The 17,931-nt window shown below is 54.2% G+C and overlaps 1 protein-coding gene across 15 annotated transcripts in view; it reads left to right on the forward strand.

Annotated features, from left to right (window-relative positions):
• Positions 1 to 14,617, forward strand: part of RREB1 (ras responsive element binding protein 1) — a 179,839-nt gene extending 165,222 nt beyond the window's left edge. For 14 of the 15 annotated variants that reach the window (XM_067751926.1, XM_067751929.1, XM_067751914.1 and 11 more), the window contains 3 exons: positions 3,729 to 3,893; positions 9,174 to 9,989; positions 11,251 to 14,617. In XM_067751926.1, the coding sequence (XP_067608027.1) occupies positions 3,729 to 3,893; positions 9,174 to 9,989; positions 11,251 to 11,762 (1,493 nt within the window). In that variant the 3' untranslated portion in view covers positions 11,763 to 14,617. The remainder of the gene's footprint in view (positions 1 to 3,728; positions 3,894 to 9,173; positions 9,990 to 11,250) is intronic. The other variant, XM_067751927.1, reaches the window with a different exon arrangement.
• The last annotated feature ends 3,314 nt before the right edge of the window (positions 14,618 to 17,931 follow it).

Consider the following 17,931-nt stretch of genomic DNA (forward strand, 5'->3'; position numbering starts at 1 on the left):
AAATTAGACTGAGGCTCACATGTAACAGAAACTAAACATGGACTCTGAAATGACCCTGTAAAACCTCGTCACACAGGGCAGAGGCTTGGGGGCCGGGGTGGCAGTGTTAAGCTCTAGCTGCATTCCAGCCGGAAGCTGTTGAGTGGCGTCCAGTTTTAAACTGGCTTGAAGCAAACTGTGCATCTTGAGGGTCGGCCTCTTCCCAGCCTCTTAGCGCATGCGAAGAATTCTAGCATCTTTACGTCGTCTCACAGACATGTTTCCAGTGCACCCCGCCCCCTGAATGGGCAGCATTAAGTAGCCCAGGTGTTAAGTGCCCAGCCGGGGGTTCACTGTTGCTCAGGCAAGGGGCACGTGGTTTCAGCCCTTTCTCTGCGTGGCTCAGGTTCTAGGAATCATGTCTTAGGAGGAAGCTGGCGTCTGCTGGCGAACTTCGTGAGATCCTGGCGTGATCTCCACACACAGCTGAGTTTCCTCCTTCCCCTCGTCTGCTAGCCCATGGCATCCTGTGGAGGAGGACCATCCTGGCTCCTTCCCTTCTCAGCCTGAACAGTGCTGCCTCTTTAGGAGAAGACGGCTCACTCTTCCTGCCTTTCCCCCTCGTGAGCGTCCCGTGTGTTTTGAGGCCACAAGTAGAGGAGAGAGTGCCAGGAAACGGTCCATTTCAGCCCCTTCCTCACCTTCCTCCGCGTGGAACGGAGGGGTCGGCACCTGTGGTGCTGAGGTGCCCTCCCGCTCTGACATCCGTGGCCCCCTGCCTTGCTCACTCTCTCATGGTTGAGGGCTTCGCTGCCCTTTTCTGCCAGCCTGGGGCCCTCCCCACCCACCTCTCCCACCCGCTGTTCACAGGCAACCAGCGGCGGAGCTGAGACCAGTGAGATGTACACACCTCAGTGTGGAAGCACTGACACCAGCCGTGTTTGGCTGCTTCCAACTTTCTTAAAGGGCAGCTCTGAATGCGTTTACCTGGCCGGCCCTGCATCTGCCACATCCTGAAAGAAAGACAGACAGACAGACAGAGAGAGGCCTGTGCCCCGGGTGGGGGCGGGCGGCGGGGTACGGAGAGGCGTCTGAGGGTGTGAGGCCGGGCCATTGGACTTGCTCTGGTTGTTCGTCCTTTATTCCTTCCTGCCCAGTGCCTGCCAGACGGCATCGTCTCCTGAAGAATTTCTTTCTTCGTTTCTTGACTGTTCTGTGAGAGTGAAAACTACTGGCTGACATCGCAGGGTGGGGCGGAAGGACGTCACGGGCCTTTGGGTGCAGAGGTGCTCCTTGTGCTCACAGGTGCGTTTAGAAACACCGCTGCTGGAACAGTCTTCTGTGGCTGCTACCAAATGAATAAAATCATTGGATACTTTCCACGTAGATTACGAGTCAGCAAGGTTTTTCTGAAACCTGTATGATCATAAAATAGTCAAAGCGCTCTTGTTTTCCTCTGTCCATGCAGTCTGGAGAGCACACTGCTATGTAAAATGTGCGACTTATGCAGTGAAATGGGAACTTTTAAAGACTGCTGTTAGTTGTCACTTCGGGAATCTTCCTAACTGGATACAGTACTTTTAGGTCATTGAATCGTTCTCTACATTTAACCTTAACATGACTCCTCATCGTCATGAGACATCAGCCTGGCTATTCAAACCAGCTGTACAAGTGACGCATTTACCAGTGTGAAAGTTACAGAGCAAATCATGTAAGAGGAAGAAGCAAGAAACTAACTGCTTTATTTGAAATCAAGAGCCAGATCACAGTTCATAGTCACAGCTTCTGACTTGTTTTCTTCTCGAGCCTGGTTCTCTTGTTTTCCAAACTGGCCTGACTCAGGGAAGCTGTGATGTTGCCTTTTGACAGTGAAATATTAAAGGAAAAGTATTTTCTTTTTACTTAACACAGCCTGAATAATTATTAAACATCATGTTCAACTTTTAGTGAAAAGCGAGAAGGGTGCACAAAAAAAGCATTAAAATACTTTACAACTAGTCTTCACGCAAAAAGCGTGATTTTTTTTTTTTTTTTTTTAATGTGAGCATTTTTATAAATTTAGTGCAAAACACCTACAAGCTTTGTGGAGCAGTCGGGTTCTCCATTTCATCCTCTCAGGCCCAAGTGGAGCTCCTTAGAGGTGCACGGGTCCAGTTTCTGAGTGTCTGATTCCACCTTTCCAGGCTTCTAATTCCGTGGTGTTTGATGGTTCTAGGCATCTGTGTTCGTAGAAACCCTACCAGTGATTTGGAACCATGGCTCAGGTGGAGGTGGACGTCCCCTTTCTTTGGTTACTGCTGATGCTCATACTTGGAGTGTGGGGATTCGGGGTCACACGCGGTGTGCTCCGTGCAAATGGCGCCCCAGAGTTGTGCGGCTGGCAGTGCCAGTCCTTCCTGTCCTGAGAACTCGGGGCTCCAGGCCCACGCTGTTCATTCCCTGGGTGCCTGGACTTGTGCGCCTGCACTGGTTCTGGGGTCCATTAATGCTCATCTAAACCTAAATGGAAGGCTGAAGCCCAGCCCCACCCCCTCTTAGTGTTTCCAGGGAACCGCGCTGATTGACTTGCCTGACATGTCTTGATGTGTGTGTGATCGTGGCAGCCTTGGGGTTATGAGACAGCCGTGCTGGCTGCAGCTCTATGAGTCCTGTTTGTCGGTGCACGAAACCTTTTCCCTGTAAAATCAGAAACCAGAACCTTAGAATGTGGCACTTGGGGGGAAACCAGAAGAACCCAGTGATGCAGTAGCTGATAACCACACCTCCTCTGTCCTGGTGCCCGCCCACTCCCTTCCCTGGTCCCTCCTCTTTCCTTCTCTTTGTCCTCGTGGTCTGCCCTGGCTTCGCCCCCTCGTCCGTCCATGCAGACACAGGACCAGGTACTGAGGACCCTGCAAAAGGAATCGAAATGGAAGAAGGGGAGAGTAGGCCGGTCGAAGCAGATAATGGCCGGGGAGGGACAGGCAGCTGGCCTACTTGTGGGGCTGGTGGGGTTAGGGGCCGCTCAGTGACTCAGCTTCACACGCGGGCTGCTGAGTGGAGCACGCGGCTCTGATCAGACTCGGGACCTTGGTCCCTGATGCACCACCAGCAAGAGCTTAGAGCAAGGGGGACAGAGAACCCTCGTGCACCAAGCCGACCTCCCCTGTCTTGCCAGCTAGGACCACGGTGACCTTGGGCAGAGGTCAGACAGGAGGCATCCCGGCAAGTCAGAACTCAGCACTTGCAGTCCAGGTGGGAGGGCCGGACCCCAGAGACATCCAGAGGGTTCAGGATTCCTCCAGGAGGCCCCGGGCGTTGCCCTTCATCCCATTCGATTCCCCACGTCCACGGTACTTGCCAGGCTGGAAACTATCACAGGCGTCTTCTCTCTGTGGTGGACATAGGTGTTCTCCTGCTGTGCTCAGATCCCTTCACTCACCTTTGTTGTTGTAGTTATTACGTAAGATTTGTAATTGTAATACTGTTTTACTTCAGATATGTATCTTGGTTTCATTGTTAACTTTTAGTATTTTGAAGACAAATCTTTCATCCCACTCAGGATAAGGGAAGGTGATCACTTGAGTTGCTACTGTTCTCAGTGTTTTGTTTTGTTTTTTTTAATGTATTTTGTTTATTTTCTTAAAAGAAAGGGGTTCGGTGGGGGGGTGGACAAATGCCAATGATCCCAGGAGAATGAATGGAAAGCGATTTTTCTTTTTTGTTGCAGTAGAAAGCCAGATAAACATGTATTTTTTTTCCCGCTTCAGGTCAGAAACCCTTCCCTTGTCAAAAATGCGGTGCCTTCTTTTCCACCAAATCTAACTGTGAACGCCACCAGTTGCGCAAACACGGAGTTACCGCCTGTTCCCTGAGAAGAAACGGGCTTATCCCCCAGTCAAAACAGAGTGATGTTGGAGCCCATGATAGCACAGGTAGTGCCTCCAAGTGATGGAGAGGAGGGCGCCGCAGGAGCCCGTTAGCCGCGCCCCGGCCTCTGCGCTGCGGCTGGCGGCCTCCCCTTCTCTGCAGGACCCTGAGGCCTCCTGCTGGCATCCCAGCAGCAGGACGGGTATGGGGGCCATGGTAGCGCCCCCAGGCTGCTTCTCTGAGCTGCTAGAGAAGATCTGTTCCCCACCCCTCCCACCCCAGACGCCTGTTCCTGCCCTTTGCCCTGTGGAGCTGGGCTGTGCAGGAGGGTGCACAGTCCAGCTCTGCATAGGAACACGTCTGAAAGGGATGTGAAACTACTCGGGTGTTGTTTTCTCAAACCCCAGCGTCTGCCGCATCCTGCAGAGCCAGGGATGGGCCCGCTCGCTGCCAGGGTGTTGCAGGAACTAGTGACGCTCCACCCTCAGCAGGGAGGGGCCGGGCTGGGTGGGGTGTTTTTCTTTTAAATAACTCTTTTCCCAGTAAAAAAAACTTCGTCTTGTTTGAAAAAGCACTCTGCATGTCCTTTCTTTAATCACATCTCTGCTTGACCCGAATCCGGGTATTCTTCTCATGTGCTGATATGTGCTTCCTTCCTCCGGCCCCTATAGAGCAATTAACAGCTGCCCCGTGCGTCTCCTGCCACCTTTTTTTTTCCTTACAACTTCTGTATTTACTCGTGTCCTCTATTCAGTATATTCCATTATCTCCAGCTGCTGGGGTTTTGTGTCCCTCACCCCCCAAAACAAACAAAACAGAAAATGGGCTGCTGCGGGTTACTCAGACACAGGGCTGGTTGGCCAGTGCTGAATAACTGTTGCGGGTATGGGTTCAGTCTGGCAAATCTGGAAAGCTTGACATTTCCCCCTTTTCTGAATCCGAGGAGATTCCCCCCAAATGTGCTTTTCTAGAGTTGTGACTGTGTCCGGGCTTCTCCCCCTCAGACTTGGGTGGGTTGGGGGGCTGTGTTGTCTGTGAGTGAGTGTGGACTGGAGGGTCGGGCTTCAACCCCAGCCCCGGCCCCCTTGTCCTTGTCCCAGTTACGGGGGAGAGGGGTGCAGTGAGCGGGCAGCCTCTCCAGGAAGAGGAGCTGGTGCAGAGCCCTCTGCTCTTTCCCCACACCTCCCACAGAGCCCAGTGAAACAAGCCCTTGAACGGCCAGGCCCTCGGTTGTGGTGAACCCAGACCCTCTCAGGGTATAGAAGTGTAGGCCAGTTTGCCACGCCCCCTCCAGCGTCCAGGTCCACGTGACTCGCCAGGATCTTTGAGTAGAGAAACGTACAGGCCCCACGGAATCTTGCCGTGACTTGGGTGCCCTCGAGCCTGAGGTTGCTGGGTGATCTGCTGTTCAACCCCAGGAAACGGGCAGCGAGGCTGGCAGAGCGCACCTTCACTGGGATGACCCCTCTCAGTGTTTGAGTGTCAGCTGCCACATCACGTTCTACCCAGCCCATTTTCTCACAGCCCATCACGGTCCCAAAGGAGGGAAAGAAGCTGATAGTTGAGGTGGCCGCGGGGAGCCCTTGGTTTCCCACGCTGGCAGACAAGTCTTAAAGTGTAACATACTTTGAGTTCAGCATCTTGATCTGTATGATCAAGGAACACCAAAACCAGGGCTCCTGCAGGCGCAAAGCCAATCGGAACTTATATCTTAGCTTCGGTGCAGCCCACATCTTCATGGTGGGTGAATTTATCTTTTAAATTGCAGTTATGAGTTTTGTTTTTCCAAGTCCCATCAGCGCCCTCCTTGCCCTGACCCTGCCCGGAGGTTGTGTAGGTTTCCTTTAAGGGACAAAGCCTCTGGAAAAAGAAAGTTCAGTGAGAGTTGTAACGTGAAACCAGCAAAGAGAAAAATATAGGCTTGGTTTAATTGTGGTCACAATCCGTGGTGAGAAAGAGGGCTGAGAGGTAAGATGGGGAGAAGGAGGGTCAGGGAGGTGGATTTCAGTGATTTCAAGGGGAAGTTTTTTAAACCAGGTGAGCATGATGGAGGGAGTGAAGGTTTCCTTTCCGGCTCCCTCCCATGAAGTTAAAAGTGAGGCTTTGGGGAAAGACCGTAAAAACACAAAGGCAGGAAATGACCAAGGCAGTTCTTGAGGGATTTCTAGGTTTATGTGCCTAGGTTGCATTTTCTTAAAATCCCAGGACATGTTTTGCAACGTAGGTCTGACTTTTTCGATCACATAAGGTCTCACAAAAATGCGCCCTAGGTTTTCCCCCAAAGGCATGCTGAAGATGCTCCGATGGGGGCAGTTTTAGCTGAAAGGGACATATTGATAGTTCAAAGCTAGGCTGAAACTTTGATTCACTTTCTTGTGGGCAGAGGTACCCTGGCCCACTTTGCCCTCAGGGGATGCTCCTGGTTCTTCCTCAGATGATGTCTGTAGGAGCCTTCCTATTTGTGGGCACCTGCATGTGACTTTTCAAATCAGTGTAAACGTGGACTTTTTTTTTGGCCTCGCCGCACGGCTTTTGGGATCTTACTTCCCCAACCAGGGATTGAACCCGGGCCCACAGCAGTCAAAGCGCCGAGTCCCAACCACTGGACCGCCAGGGAATTAATTTCCCAGCGTGGACACTTGAAGACTGTCCCTCAGTGGTGGCACCCTTGCTGGCCCAGAAGGCCACGTACGGGCATGGACTGCACCACGGGGAGTGCTGGTCTAGATAAAGTGGAGGCTGTGCCCCTGCCCAGCCAGGTAGGCATTGAGGTCAGTACATTGTCACCTCAGTTGGGTGACGCGACATTTCTAGGAAGCAGTAGATACTTAATTGTTGCGCTAACGTGGAAGTCTCCACACTGCGCATCGCATCGGAGGAGCTTTGGGCTTCTTATCTACTAGTGCCTTCAGATTCTGTCTGCTTCCTCTAGCAGTTTTCTTAGATTAGCATCACGAATGAGGGACTGGCTGACAGGGACAGAAAATCAACACAGTTTTCTTCCCCCGCTCTCCCCTCCCCTTTTTCTTTTCTTTTCTTTTCTTTTTTTGGCTGCACCTCACAGCTTGCGGGATCTTAGTTCCCCGACCAGGGATCGAACCCAGGCCCCCTGCAGTGGAAGCGCAGAGTCCTAACCACTGGACCGCCAGGGAAGTCCCCAAATCAACACATTTTTAAAGCCGCATTGCTTACAAAAGTCATCAGCTCCGCCACCTGCACTCGGAAGGGTGAGCTGCTGCGGAGGACAAGGTCAAGATAGGACCAGGCGCTTAAGGCGGGTGTTCACGAGACAGAGGGGGGCTAAGTGCGTTGTTCCCAAGAATTGCTGAGAAGAGCCCTTGGTGCTGCTGGGAACTTGAAGGGCACCGGCTGCCCTGCTAAAACCCGCCCCCTAGTGGACGTTGGGTAGAACGCAACAAGCCCTCTCCACTCCTCGGAGGAAGCGAGTTGGCCTCCCATTGCTTTTAGGGTGAGCTCTCCATTATCCACACTTAGGGAGGGCCCAGGAGTCAGAACGATCTGATCTTAGTGTATTATCGTAGTATTTTTACTTGGGTTTGATTTCAGAATTCACTGAATTTTCCCCCAAAAGTTTATCATCTTAAATATATCCTACTACAGTTGAAATTTTAAATAATCCATGCTCTTTGGTGGAAAAAAATTAATAATTAAGTGAAACAGCCTAGAGTATACTGGGACAAATAGGGAGTAACCAGAGATCAACCCTCCCCTCGCCGTTTTTTTGTTTTTGTTTTTGTTTTTGTTTTGTCTTTTTTTTGTCTTTAACTACCCACGGAACCAACAAATAGGAAACCAAGCATTCTGTATTTTTTTTTATTGTGGAGTTTATACCAAAAGCCATTTAATAGGTGCTCTCCATTTGCGTGATTCAAGAAAATGAGTAGCTGGTTTTTCCCCTGGAATATGGCCTCGATGTTGGTGTGCATGTCTCAGGGGTCATCTTCTTTCATCTTTTGGATAATTGTCAGAAATCATTTAAATTGTCAAAATTTCTTTCAGAAATTTTATATTCACCTCACAATTACTTGTTTCCTTCTGAAACCTTTAAAGATACTCAAACAGTGGTTGCCAAAAAGTAGTCAGAATAAAACCAGTGAAGAGAAGTAAAGTGGGAGAGCCGCGTAGACCGCTGTAGGTGAGCCGAGAGCCCCAGGCAGTATGACCGTGGCAGGGTTGGTGCAGCTCCTTCGCCCCCAGCCCAGGGCTGCGTTGGTGGCGAGTCGTGGAGCCTGTGACTCAGAGCCACGGGCCTGGGTCGGTGTGGCGGTGGTCTGCTCTCATCAGGTGAGACTTCAGGTTAGATGTGTGAACTTGTGATCGGAGACCTGGCATGATGAGGGAGGTGCATGTCACATATGTGCCATGAAATAACGAATTTTATCAGCCTGATGCCACAGTAGTCCATTGGTCATTGCATCTGTAGTTAATAGTCGGGCTCAGCAAGCTTTAGCTTCACTATCAGAGCACATAATAAAATACTGGCTAAGACTTTGCCCAACCAGAATAGAGAGGAGATGGTGCTTTTGATAAATACCGTCATCTCTTTGGTGTCGATACTGTTACCACCAGGCCAGCCCTTAAGAAGGCTGATAGAAACTGGTGGCCTGTCCACATCTGGTTTTGCTGTGGAGACTGGACAGGTAGGAACCACTTGAGAGACAGGAAATGTTTCCGCTCCCTACATGGGGTCCTGACAGCTGCCGGGGGGTGCTGCAGGTGTGCATGCGTCTCCTGTTGCCTGGGACCTCTACTGGAAACCCGCCGTCAGGCGGGAGCATGTGTACCACATACACAGAATACTCGCTTTGGGCCACTTCCTGTGAGGTGCTCCCAGATACCGTGTTTGGGGGGCAGGCCTGTGTAGGCTGCATGTGTACACAACCTCTTTGCACTGGAAAATAACTTCTACGGCTCAGCTTCCTCAACCTCCCTTGTGCTGCGAGTCTCTGGAATGTGCCAGCTGTCCTCTCTCGCCGTCGCTCTGTCTGGCTGCCCCTGGGGGCCCCGAGCATCCCTGTGTGTGCCCGTGGAGGGGGCTGGCTCGGCATGGGGGCGGCGGGGAAGGGAGGCCGGGAGCTGCAGGCGCAGCTACCCTGTGACCCCAGCCTGTGTGCACCCGTGTGCGGCTGCTCCTTCTGCCTTTTAAAAATTAACCCCAGATTTGTCTTGGCCCTTGAGGGACGTAAGGGGTGAGGGGAATTTGTGTGAGAGAAGTCCTGGCGGGGGTTGGGAGACAGGCCCCCCGGGGGTGGGTCACGAGCGAGCCCTCGGAAGGGGCGTGTCTGGTGGCCTGGGTCTCAGCCTGCCCCGTGCTTGCTCTGCAGACAGCCAGTCGGACGCTGAGGCATCGGCGGGCGGCGAAGTGCTGGACCTCACCTCCCGGGAGAGGGAGCCGCCGACACCGGAAGGAGCAGCCGAGCCCAGCCCGGTCCCGGACGAGTCGGCGGCAGAGGAGGCGGAGCCGGCGGCAGCCACGCCCTTGGCTGGGGAGGAGAGGGGCACCGAGGAGGACGCGGAGCCCGAGGAGGAGCGCGCGGAGGGGGAGTGGGATGAGGACGCAGACAGCCCCGCGGAGGACACGGTCAGCAACAAGAGCCTAGACCTCAACCTCGCCAGCAAGCTGATGGGCTTCAAGCTGGCCGAGGGCGAGGCCGGCGCGGGCGGCGGCGGGGACCCGGCTGCGCAGAACCACAGGCACGCCCGCCATGCCTGCCACGTCTGCGGCAAGAGCTTCAAGTTCCTCGGGACCCTCAACCGCCACCGCAAGGCCCACGGCCGCGAGGAGCCCGGGGACAGGAGCGCAGCCCCCCAGGAGCCTGAAGCGCCACCGCCCACTGCCCTCGAGCTGCCACAGAGGCCCGCCGAGCCCCCGGCCACGGAGCCCCCCGCCCAGGCGGAGGCCGTGACTGAAGCCCCTGCGGAGAAGCAGAGCGACGAGGCCGAGGGCCCCTCGGATGGGGATGGGGAGGGCCTGGCCGAGAGGAAGCCCTCGGAGAAGAGTGAGGACGACAAGAAGCCAAAGACAGACTCCCCCAGGAGTGTGGCCAGCAAGGCGGACAAGAGGAAGAAGGTGTGCAGTGTGTGCAGCAAGAGGTTCTGGTCCCTGCAGGACCTGACCCGGCACATGAGGTCACACACAGGTGAGGGGGGCGGGGGCGGAGGGAGGGCTGCTGGTGGAGGTTGCGGGGCGGGGCGGCGAGCCAGCCAGGATCCCGTCTTCCAGCCACCGTGGGCAGCAGGGCTTTCTTGCCGAGCAGGGAGAGAGCCCGGGTGGGCTAGGAATTCTGAGGGCGTGTCCCACTCTTAGCACTAGGAGGGCACAGGTGCAGTGGACGGCGGAGTGGTGTTTGCCAGCGCGTTTTGATCGGCCCCTTAGTCTTCTGAGCCTCCGTAGTCCTGTCTCTAGAATGGGGATGATGGCTGCCCTGCCTGGTAGAAGCATCTAGAAGAATGTGGGTGTGGCCGGCGGAGCAGGCGGTGTGGTGGGGCTCCGTGGGGCTCGCGGCCCGAGGCCTGTGTGGGGAGGCACCCGGGATTCGTCGTCAGCCAACAGGTGTTAGGTCGGCTGTGCAGCGAGAACCTTGTCTGTTCTTGGCTCTGCAGCAGCGGGGCTGATGGGGCTGAGTGGGGCGGTCATCTGGCTGCTGCCTGGGCACGTCCTTGCTCCTCCTGGAATCCACCGCCTCTGGGCTTGAGGCTGCAAACCCCAAAGCAGCGGCTGTTGTTTTGGTAGAAAGGCCCCCTGGATGTCCTCATGAAGCCAGAAGATACAAGCGATTCTTCCCCCACCAAACAGAAAAGCTCCTCTGTGTCTTGGTTTCAGCTTCCCTCTCCTCCCAGCGGCCAAGGTGCACATGTGCCCCACACACACACCCACGGCCCTGTGCTGGGACTTGAGGGCACCGGAACTTGGCTCCCAGCAGAGAGAGATTCTCGGGGTACTGGCAGGTGGTGCTCTCAGCTGCTCTCAGCTCCGTGTTTGCAGGCGAGAGGGGAAGCCCCAGCTGCTCTGAGTCAGAACACAGCATACCTGCAGCTTCGACTTGGGAGGTGCCGCCCTACAGGGTCCCTGGCGATGGTGTCCGACCCTGGGAAGGACGCCACTGCTGGGTTCTTTCAGGCCGGTCTTGTTGTCCCTGAGGTTCCGCTTCTGGGACTCTGGTTCCTGGATCAGGTGTGCAAACCCTGGGCTGAAGGACGAGGAGATAGGGCTGTGTGGGCCTCCACTCTCCTCCCTCCCCATTTTGCCAGTTCAGACAGATAAGGTTTCCTGTGAGCGGGAGGGAGGCCTGGCCCGGCCCAGCCGCCGTCCCCCTAGGGCCTTCGCTTGCTATCATGCGGAGCAGGGAGGTGGGTGCCGGTGGCCTTGCTGACAGCCGTGAATCTCTCTCCATCCCCCAGGAGAGAGGCCGTACAAATGCCAGACCTGCGAGCGAACCTTCACCTTGAAGCACAGCCTGGTTCGCCACCAGCGGGTCCACCAGAAAGCCCGGCACCCCAAGCAGCACGGAAAGGACAGCGACAAGGAGGAGCGAGGCGAGGACGACAGCGAGAGCGAGTCCACCCACAGCGGCACCAACCCCGTGTCGGAGAGTGAGGCCGACTCGGCCCTGCTCGCCAGCAACCACGTGGCCGTCACCCGCAGCCGGAAGGAGAGCCTGGCCCCCAAGGACGCCGGCCGCAGGGAGGAGAGGGCGATGGGCCGGACGGCGGGTGCCGGCCAGGCTGAGGCCAGCAGGAGTGCTCCTAGGGCCGCTGCCGCGGGCAGCCCCAAGGAGCAGGCGTCCCCGGGTGACCCTGAGCGGGAGAGCCCGGCGGCCCTCGTGCAGGACCTGCTGGAGCTGCCCGGCAGGAGGCCCGCCCACCCCCTCCTGGCCGCTGCCGACAGCGCCTCGCTCCTGGGCCTGGAATGACAGCCCAGCCTGCCCCCCAGCACACAGACGAAAGCCAGCAGAGCAAAATGTCCTGAGTCTATATTTCCCGAGGTTTCCTCAGTGCCCTTCAGCTCTCGGGGTGGGGGAGGGAGGGGGAGGGGGGTAGGGAGAGAGGCAGGCGCCTCGCTCAGTGCCATAGCCTTACAGACCCATGCGGAGATGCAGCACGTTCGACTCGAGTGCCTTAACTACTTACCAGCCCTTTGGTGTCGTCTTGGGTGTTGTGTTTTCCCGAAATGACTTCTTAAGAAACAAAACAAATATTTTAATGAATTATTTGGAGAGGACCTTTTCATTTAAGCATTAACTTTACCTTCTGTTTTGGTGTGTGTTAACTTGTTTTTGCAATTCTGTGATAGTAACATTTGTTCTGTGAGCTGGAAACAGAAGGGAAAAAAAAAACATGCCCTTGGATACCCATGGCCAATAACTGGAAGAAAGTGATGTGAATTTCATGTAAATTCCCAGAGGAAATGTGGATAAGATGCTCCTTTCTCAACTAGACTTTTTTTTTTTTTTTTCTGTTTGCTACATGGTGGAGCTGTAATTTGGTCCTCCATATATTGCAGGATGTGGTTGATGAAGGTTTCCAGTTTGGTTCAAGCCAAAACCAGGAAAGATTCTAGCTTCAACCTCGTACATGTTTCCACTCTCTCAGCGTTAGATATGCCATTACTGTTCAAGTTTCAAGACAGAGAAGAGTTCCCCTGGCAACTGAACTGATGGAAAACATGCATAGGTGTCATGTATCTGATTTCCCCTCCCCTTTTCGGTATATGTATTAATAATATTATTATTATTATTATTATTTGTAGTTCATCAGTTTGCTGGTCTCTGCAGTCAGCAGAAACAAATGGGCAATATTTGTCCTGGGAGACCTGGGCCGCCCCCAGGTCCCCGCGTGAGCGTCTGCCCGCAGCTGTCCTTGGCTCTCCGGGCAGTGGCTCTTCTACTGTACTTAGACAAGCCTTTCTTCCGTGACTGCAGAACCCAGCAGGGGCCGTGTGGTCCTCCCGCCTGCGGGGCCGAAGGGCAGCCGGGGAGGGGAGAGGAGGCGAGGTGCGTGCCTGGGCTTCCGGGAAAGCCAGGCAGCAGGACCTGTCCCTCGCGGTCTTCCTGCCAAGCCCAGCCCAGGCCTCACCTGCCTGTGCTCCTGTCCTTCGCGGAGCGATGAAATACTACTACTGGTAATAAAACTGCACATGCGAGATTGAAGAGGAAAAATAGGTGTATGTTTACCTTCCTGTGATTTGGGGTTGGTGCTCGAAGATAAACATGTTGTGTCTAGTTTCTGAATCGCCTGAACCCCTGGGTGCACAGAGGCAGGATTTTCTTGCGTGAGCATCATTTGCAGGCAATAGACCCCCTTACTGTAGCTGCCAGCAGTGAAAAGAAACAGATCCTACTGTAGTTGGGCTGTGCTCAGCATCCTGTCCTCCCGCCAGACGCCCGGGACGCCCCAGCCTCAGTGCCTCAGGCCTCCCGTGCCACCCCTCCCGGGACCCTCGCCCTTTCTGGCCCCCAGGGCTCCTCTGTCCTTACACCTGCGTCCACCACAAGGACCCCCTTCCTCCCACTTCCTCACCAACTCCTGGTAGCCAAAAGCCAACCACCCGGGCTTCAAAGGAAGCTATGTGTGTTCTTGACATGATGAAAAAGTGATCTCTTTGCATGTGAAAGGAAAAAGGTTGAGGTATATATGACTTTTAACTGTATTAGGGATGTGTGAACCAATTTCAAAAGGTTTTCTTCACTCTACGTGAGCACGAATCAGAACCAATGATTCCCCCACCCAGTATCACTTCCTACCAAGCGTGGTGTGCTTAGTTAAAACCAGTTCATTCATCCCTTAATTTCTTATGACGATTGTTGTTGTTATTTTTGTTGTTGCTATTACTTGGGGTTGCTTGTGTTTTGTTTTTCTTCGCAGCTCTCCACACTAAAATTCGGAACGTTGTGGGGAGCGGCCACGACTTAACTCTGCGCTGGGGCGAGACGGAGCGGGCGCCAGGCCGCAGCCCAGCCGGGGCCGCCGCTCGCAGTGGTCGCCATCGACTGAAAGCTTTATTTAGCCTTGTCTGCACCCTCGTAGTCGATAAGGTCTTGCCACATTTTACTAGTGAGGCTGAGAGATGTATCATTTGTTTGATGTTCTGTCCCCTCCCCCAATATTAAACTGTGAAATTTGTGATTTGTTTAAACTCTGGGTGAATCGTAGCTTAGTTTGCATGTCCAGCTAATTTGTTTCTATACATTTGTTTGATTCTCTTTCTCCTTCTCTCAGGGCTTTTACAAAAAAATATATATATATGGATCTTCTGAAAAGTTTTTTGAGGTGCAAGTTTCTCTCTTTTGTTTTTCTCTTTGATTTATGGACACGATGCTGAGATTCAATCACTACATGAAACTCCCGGCTGTGAAAACAAAACAAAAAACCCAAAGGGCTGTTTTTTTCCACCAGCCCTGGGGAAGCTATGTGACAGTCGGATGCCGGTTTCAGGAAGTTTCGCCGTTCTTTCCACCCTCTGTTCCTCTCTTTCCTCCAGAAGGAAGTTGATCCTAGTGATTTCAGCCCATGCATTAAACAGGAAACAGTAATAAATGTGTACAGTTCATATTCTTCTAAAGGGAACTTAGAAGCTGCTGCTCCATGTTATGCACAAAACTGGTTTAGGCCACATGAACAGAATCACAGGTTTGGTTTTGGTACTTTTCGCTCCTCTTTGTATTCAGTTGTACAGTACTTCCAAATTCAGAATGAGAAGAAAAGCTGTTCTGTATCAAACCATCTAAGCAATAAATGTTATATTTTAAAAACGGCAGGTTGCCGGTCACATGGCCCGTCCTCTGATTTGCTGTGATCCTGTCAGCTTGTCCCACCCCCAGGCCGCAGCCTGCTGGGGACGGGTCATTGGTGTCCGTGGCCATCGGGGGAAACCTCAGGCCTGCTCGCCGCCAGCTTGGCACCCGTGGCACCCATGAGAGCCTTCGCCCGGGTGGCATCTCCAAAGCTGCCTCATGCCCTCATCTTGGCTCCCCCAGGGTGGTCTCTTCCGGGGCCGCGGCCGCAGCAGCTCGGTCCTTGCTCACGACCACTGACGCCAGGGGCTGTGTTTCTGGCCAGCCGCTCCCGGGATCCACTTTGTCTTTCCTCCTCCTCCAGCCTGGTTACACGGGATTGAGTTGTCCCCGGGTGGAGAGCTGCTGTAACTCAGAGGAGTCCTGAGTTAGTCTGGACAGGGGAGTGGCCTGGAAAGGAGGGTGACCCCAGGGCTGGGGGACAGAGCAGGTCAGAACCCACGTTTGGGGGATCAGCCATCGTAAAGCAGCAAAAGGGCAAAGTCCCGAATCCTCTAAGCTGGGAGTGGATCTCAAAGCAGCCCTGGAGGAACCTGGGTTCAGGGGAGCTGACTGCAGAAAATGTTTCCAGCGAGTTGACCCTGTTACAGTTCTGAGCGCCAGCAGGACAAGAGTTGATTGCTCTGGCCGTGAAGGTCTCCGGGCCCCCCATACACACAGCAGCCCCAGGAGACAGACTGGCTTTGGTGAGGTCCAGTGAGGGGTCCTGACCGGTGTTAATAAAACAACCAAATAACTCAGGAATGGTTGTAACATAAACAAGCAGCTCACAGGAGACAAGCCCTCGTGGGCGTGGGGTTGCCGCTAGCCACCGAGGAGCACACTTAAGAGCCCCTCCCCTTCCCCGTGGATGGGGTCGTTCCTGGCAGGGAACTGGGACTGCGCGTGGTCAGTGTGAAGGGCAAAGGGGCAGCCCCTGTGGAATAGGATGCCAAAGACGCAGGGTGCAGACCCCAGGGAGATGCCCCTCTGCCCACCGATGTCTGCGTGTGTTGGGTGCAACCCCTGGGGGTCTGGGTGATGCTGGAAGAAGGATAGAGGAGGTGAAAGATGGAATTTATCAAAAGAGTAATAAGCCTGTTACTTAGGAAGAGGAGATGAAGTTCATCTGCCCTGTCACCTCCCGTGCTTGGAGTTGTGAGCCAACCGGGGCCCCCTCCCCCCGGGGAATGAGCTGCGGGCCTTCCTCCCAGGCCACCTCACCCCCAGGCACCCACCCCCGCCCCAGGCTGAGTCTCCCGTTCTGCTGACCCCGGGCAGACGGGGAGGACTCTCAGGCTGGCTGGCATCCTCTCGCCCAGGCAGCTGTCCTGGAAGAGGGAGGCCGTGGGCACATGCAGAGTGGGCATTTCTGGCAGAGTTTATATTTTGGCTCTGATGGTGAGTTACGTAAGGAACCTTAGCATCAAGAATGATGGGCGGTGGGGGGGGGGGTGCCGGTCTTCCTTTTTTGTTGTTTTTTAAGATTTTTTTTTGATGCGGACCATTTTTAAAGTCTTTATTGAATTTGTTACAATATCGCTTCTGTTTTAGGTTTTGATTTTTTTGGCCACGAGGCATGTGGGATCTTAGCTCCCCGACCAGGGATCGAACCCACACCCCCTGCAGTGGAAGGTGACGTCTTAACCGCTGGACTACCAGGGAAGTCCCAAGAGTCATGCGTTTATCAGGTAAACCCGTGGGCTTGGGTTTTCTCTTCTGTTGTCTCTTCAAAGAATCCCAGTCAAGCACAGGTGACCCCAGAGAACCAAGGGCCATCTCCCCCAAGGCCGTGCTTCACCTTCGGCTTGCTCCCGTTAGAAACCCCCTTCGCGATTTACCATCCCTATTAGAAGATGGGGAAATGAAAGGAGTTTATGTTTAAAAATCAGTTTTACTTTTGTAGCCGTCAAAACATGGATAAGGCCTTGAACTGGATGGAGCTTTGGGGGTGTTTTGCTTGTTTTTTCCCAGGATCCAGTTACCCCGACGGTGCCTTTATTCAACAAGGTGTAGCCTGGGCCGCTGCCGTGCACCTGGCACTGTCCTCAGCATGGAGAACACAGTGAGGAAAAAGACAGAAGACTCCTTTCCCTGTGGAACGAAGGTTTGTAACAGTGGGAGACAAACGGACTAGACCAGGAAGATACGGAATCAAGGCAAGTCCAAGGGAAGAGGAGCCACGAGGGGGCGCCGTGACCTGACAGGTCTCAGGACATCCAGCACTAAGAAAGTCACTCTCCCAGACCTGCCCAGTCGGCACCTGCGTGGGAGGGTGTGAGGGTCTGGTCCCCACCTCAGCGGGAGAGAGGCGAAGCCCAGGCCGGGTGTTGGACTGTGTGGATTCTGGGTCCTTCTGGCGTCTCCTCCCACCAGGCACTGCTCCAGCCACAGCCTGAACACAAGCCACCCAGAAATCTTGCTTGAGTTTCTGCATTGGTGCCCGACTCTCAGATTCCAAAGGCTCCTTGAAGCAGCCAAGGAGTGAGAAGGGCCCTCCAGCGCACGGCCCCGCCGCCAGCTCCTCGCCTGGGTGCCAGGCCGCCTGGGCCCCCTTTCCACCAGCAGCTCCCGGGGAGGCTGGGACCTGGGGAGAGGACCGGGTTTATTTTAAACTTGAAATTGAAGGTTACTCTTTAACGATGACAAAACAGGCCCCTCCAATTCTCGGCTGCCAAGTCAGTGTCCTAAATAAGAAACCAGCGGGCACTCCTTTCCCGTTTTGCTTTTCGGGGAAGGAAGCCACAGCCCAAGGAGGGAGGGAGGTACCTGCCTGGCTGCGGGCAGCCTCCACCTCGCCCGCAAGAGTCAGGGAGGCCAGCGAGGCTGCAGCAGCTCCCCAGCCTGCCTTGGTCCAGGGCCGGGGGCGGCTCTTTTAAGTAAAAGTTTGGAAAATTTGGGAGCTGCAGGAAAATATGGAGAGAAAAGTGAAAGCGGTCATTTTGCCTCTCAGTGCTGTCTTTATTTATTGAATGCTGCTGTTTTAGTCGGGCCCGACTTCCATTCCTTCCTCACTCTCGGACATGTTTATACAGCACGTTGCACGTTGCAACTTGTTTTCCTGTGGGTTTTGTCTCTCTTCTTCACCCACGTCCAGTGAACTGGGAAGGAAAAAAAAATCCTTATCGCCTTGGAGCAGAGACGAGGGTGAAATGACTTGCCCAGGTCAGCTGGCTAATGGGTGGCCTTGTTAGGATGAAATTGCCCACCAGAAAAATATTAAAACAGAAGGTGGGTGCCGTGGGGGTCTGTGATGCTGTGCGGTGTCCACTGAAACGGCAGTTACAGAAAACTGGGAGCACCTGCTTCT

This window comes from Pseudorca crassidens, chromosome 10 (genome assembly GCF_039906515.1).
Source record: "Pseudorca crassidens isolate mPseCra1 chromosome 10, mPseCra1.hap1, whole genome shotgun sequence".
Classification (NCBI taxonomy): Eukaryota; Metazoa; Chordata; class Mammalia; order Artiodactyla; family Delphinidae; genus Pseudorca; species Pseudorca crassidens.